The sequence below is a fragment of the Haplochromis burtoni genome, unplaced genomic scaffold (genome assembly GCF_018398535.1).
Source record: "Haplochromis burtoni strain Fernald_Lab_line unplaced genomic scaffold, NCSU_Asbu1 Contig_4670, whole genome shotgun sequence".
NCBI classification, from domain to species: domain Eukaryota; kingdom Metazoa; phylum Chordata; class Actinopteri; order Cichliformes; family Cichlidae; genus Haplochromis; species Haplochromis burtoni.
In genome coordinates, this window is record NW_024587031.1 from 24 (window position 1) to 3550 (window position 3527).

General features: G+C 35.3%; 1 protein-coding gene across 1 annotated transcript; it reads left to right on the top strand.

The window, feature by feature from the left end:
- Positions 1 to 255: 255 nt before the first annotated feature.
- On the top strand, positions 256 to 3524 carry LOC121813997 (toll-like receptor 7; the record flags this gene model as incomplete). The annotated part of the gene is made up of 2 exons (XM_042217996.1): positions 256 to 1391; positions 2697 to 3524. Coding segments are annotated over exons 1-2 (831 nt in total), but the record flags the coding sequence as incomplete, so codon positions are not given.
- Between the last annotated feature and the right edge of the window lie 3 nt (positions 3525 to 3527).

Sequence of the window (3527 nt, forward strand, 5' to 3'; positions counted from 1 at the left end):
GTATCTGGCCCACCAAAGACTGCTGGATGAAAATGTGGATGTGATAGTACTGCTAATGCTGGAGCCTGTCCTACAGCATTCTCACTTTCTGCGCTTGAGGAAGCGACTGTGCGAGAGCAGTGTTGTAGAGTGGCCGCGTACAGCAGCCGCAGAGCCCTGGTTTTGGCAAAACCTGAGAACTGTCATAAGAGTAGATAATCAAGTGATGTACAACAAGACCTATTCAAAATACTTCACCACCAAATGAAGAAGGATAATAACGAGTTTGTTTTAAAACACGTGTTATATATAATTTCTCGTTTGGTTTTAAAGTGTTTCTTCTTTGACTGAACTGTTTTTAAGAACTAATTTTCTTATAGTTGTTGAGTTATTGACTTATTCAAAATGCTTCACCACCAAGTGAAGAAGGATAATCATCACTTATCTGCCTGGGACTGATTTGTAATTCTAGTCTGCAGACAATAACATGGTCCTGCTTTAAAATCACTGGTCTTTAGAGCAATGCTTATTTGGTTCTTTTAAACGATTTGTTCTTTGTCTGAATCTAATAAGAAAACAATAAAAAACAAATTTTCTTATATTTGCTGAGAAAGCATAATAAATCTTGTGTAATCTGTCTGCAGTGCATTAATAAAAAAAATAAAATAAAATGTGTGGCATTTTGCAGATGTAGATTTTATACTCTAGTCTCTGGTTTCTGTGTTAGAAAACATCTGTGCTGAGTGACACCAGTACCAGGTTTAACAGTTAACAAAAGAGAAATTTAGTACAAAAGTGACAGATCCTAAATTGCAGTCCATTATTAAAAATCCATATCGACACAGTATTTGTAATATAACTTGCATGCTTTCATCTGTTATTTCACATTTGGAAATATTTGAGATTGTCTGTAAGGTGGTGCAAGTGACACAGTTTTAATACAGTGCATTTTGCAAATTAGCCCTAAATTCAGTGTCCCACTCAAAAATAAATCAGTGTGTGAGGCGATATATTACTAATGTCATATTAATGTCTAAGAAATATGTCATTTTTAAACTCCATATTACTTCACATAATCTGAAGAACTGACTGGCACTATGCACTGTTGCTGTGTTTACTGGCATTCCAGTGTTCATCTTGGCTGACAAATAAACTGGCATTTTTGAAGGAGGGAAATGAAAAAGATGCAGTTCTTCAATTAACGGGCTACTTCCCTCACACAGCTTATCATGTAGTTTTAACAGCGTGTTTCTTTTTTATTTGTCTTGAAGGGAACAAACAGGGTCATCTGTAACGAAATCATTAATAAAAGACAAGAAACTTTCAAGTCTTACAATTGAAAAAAAAATTGAAGCACACTAGCATAATTTTCCAAATTGTCATTCAGGGATCAATATAGTGGAGAAAAAATGGTGAGTTTTATTTTGTTTCTGTTCTTTATATTTACTTACATTTTTACATTTTATTAAATTGCTGATTACCTTTATATGCTTTAATTTCATTTATCTGTATTATTTTTGATTATTTTTCTAGTTTCAGGATTTTGGTGACAAAATGTTTCATAGATTTATTTGATTCTAAAAACATGTATAGTTGACTTAATTTACTTTGGAAATGGCCTTTGGTATTTGGTATTTGTTGGACAATTACATTAAAATGTACATTAAAAATTAGTCAGAAATTACACAAACTGTTCAGTAATTTTGATATTTAATATTTTTCCCAAGTGTGACAAAAAACAGGAACAGTCTTTCCAGCTACAATTTGATTTACGATTTATTGGCACCTGCTGGGTAGAAGTGATGCCATACTTACATACAATTTTCTTCAAGCTTACTTTGTAACATCAATGGGCCTCATTCACTTACAGTATATATCCACAAATCTTTTATTCCAATGTATTTTTTGTGATTAAACCTGTTTGCACTTGAACAGCTTTAAAACTGCCCAACAGCAAGCATTCAAACAAATGAGTTGTTGTTTTCTTTTGGCCATCCAGATCTCCAAATCATCATGAGCCAAAAAAGAAATGCCTTTTATCACAGTTAAATAAATAACAATTAAAAATAAACTGCATATAATGAATGTGGAATGCGAGTCGGCTTCATATTTTATTTCAAACAAATACTATAATATATAATAGGCATCTTATCTTATCTTATCAATATGTTTTCTCTCAAAACATCTCTGTAGTTCTTGGATGTCATGACTTACAGTCTAATTGGGCCAAGAACATCTTTTGCTGCAGTGAGTGTATAATCTGGGGCTCACAGATCAAAATATTAGTCTGAACCTTGATGTAATTTAGAAAGGCACAAACTCAACAAAATTAGAGCAAGAACCCAAACAAGCAGACAAGACTCTATGACCAAGGACTAGGTAAAGGAGGGAGGGTAAACTAGGCTAAAGAAGCAGCAGCCATTTGCTGCTACTGTACTGATTGAGGGCTGAATGGAAGGGAGAAATATGGAGAGGCCACAAAACAACAAACAGGACAAGAGAAAATACTGAGAAAGAGTAGAGACAAACTTTATGCATGCAGAAATGCAAGGCTAATAAATAAATGGGAAGTGAAAACAATGTAATCAAGGAGAAGCGCTAGTATGGCACGAGGGGTCCTGGAATAGCTTAACTGATTCAGGGTCAGTCCAAATAATATGACCAAAAACAAAAGCTTTAAATTATTTCAGTTAACTGATTTCATCAATTTTTCACAGATTACCAAATGCTGGATGCTGTTGTTCTGTCTGTTTTGCCATGATGAGGTCCAGCTGGCTGAACATAAACCCATCTGGATGACACGGCAGTTTCCTTGTGATGTCATATCCAACAATGCTTCAAATACGGTCAAATTTGACTGTAAAGGCCGCCATCTAGAGGAAGTACCAAAAGGTATAACTACTAATGCCACTGATCTAGACTTGTCAGAAAATGTCATTAGGAGTATTAAAGCTGATTCACTCTCTAATCTGCTGAATCTGGCACATCTGAATCTCAACTGGGCAAACAACACCAAGACTGATTATGGATGCCGAGCACTGAAGATCGCTGAAAATGCTTTCAAAAATCTGACAAAACTGAAGCAACTACGACTGAGCGGCAACTGTCTGACTGAAATTCCACGCAATCTCCCCCACAGTGTGGAAAGACTTGAGCTAAACATTAACAAAGTTAATATGGATAAACTGAACAATAGCTTTATTGGCTTGCAAAACATGAAAATGCTGTTGTTATCTAAAAACTGCTACTTCCGCAACCCTTGTGGGAAGTCTGTCGCTATCAGCGAAAACACTTTTGCACTACTGAAAAAACTGAAATACCTGGACTTGTCTTATAACAACTTAACCCATGTTCCTAAAGGACTACCCCAGTCAATTACAATCTTACGTCTGGATACCAACAAAATAGAGAACATATATAAAGATGATTTTCAAGGGTTAGAAAATATCAAATTCCTTGATATACAAGGCAACTGTCCAAGATGTCACAATGCTCCGTACCCTTGTGTTCCTTGCCCTAACGGTTCTATTGACATACATCCTGATGCA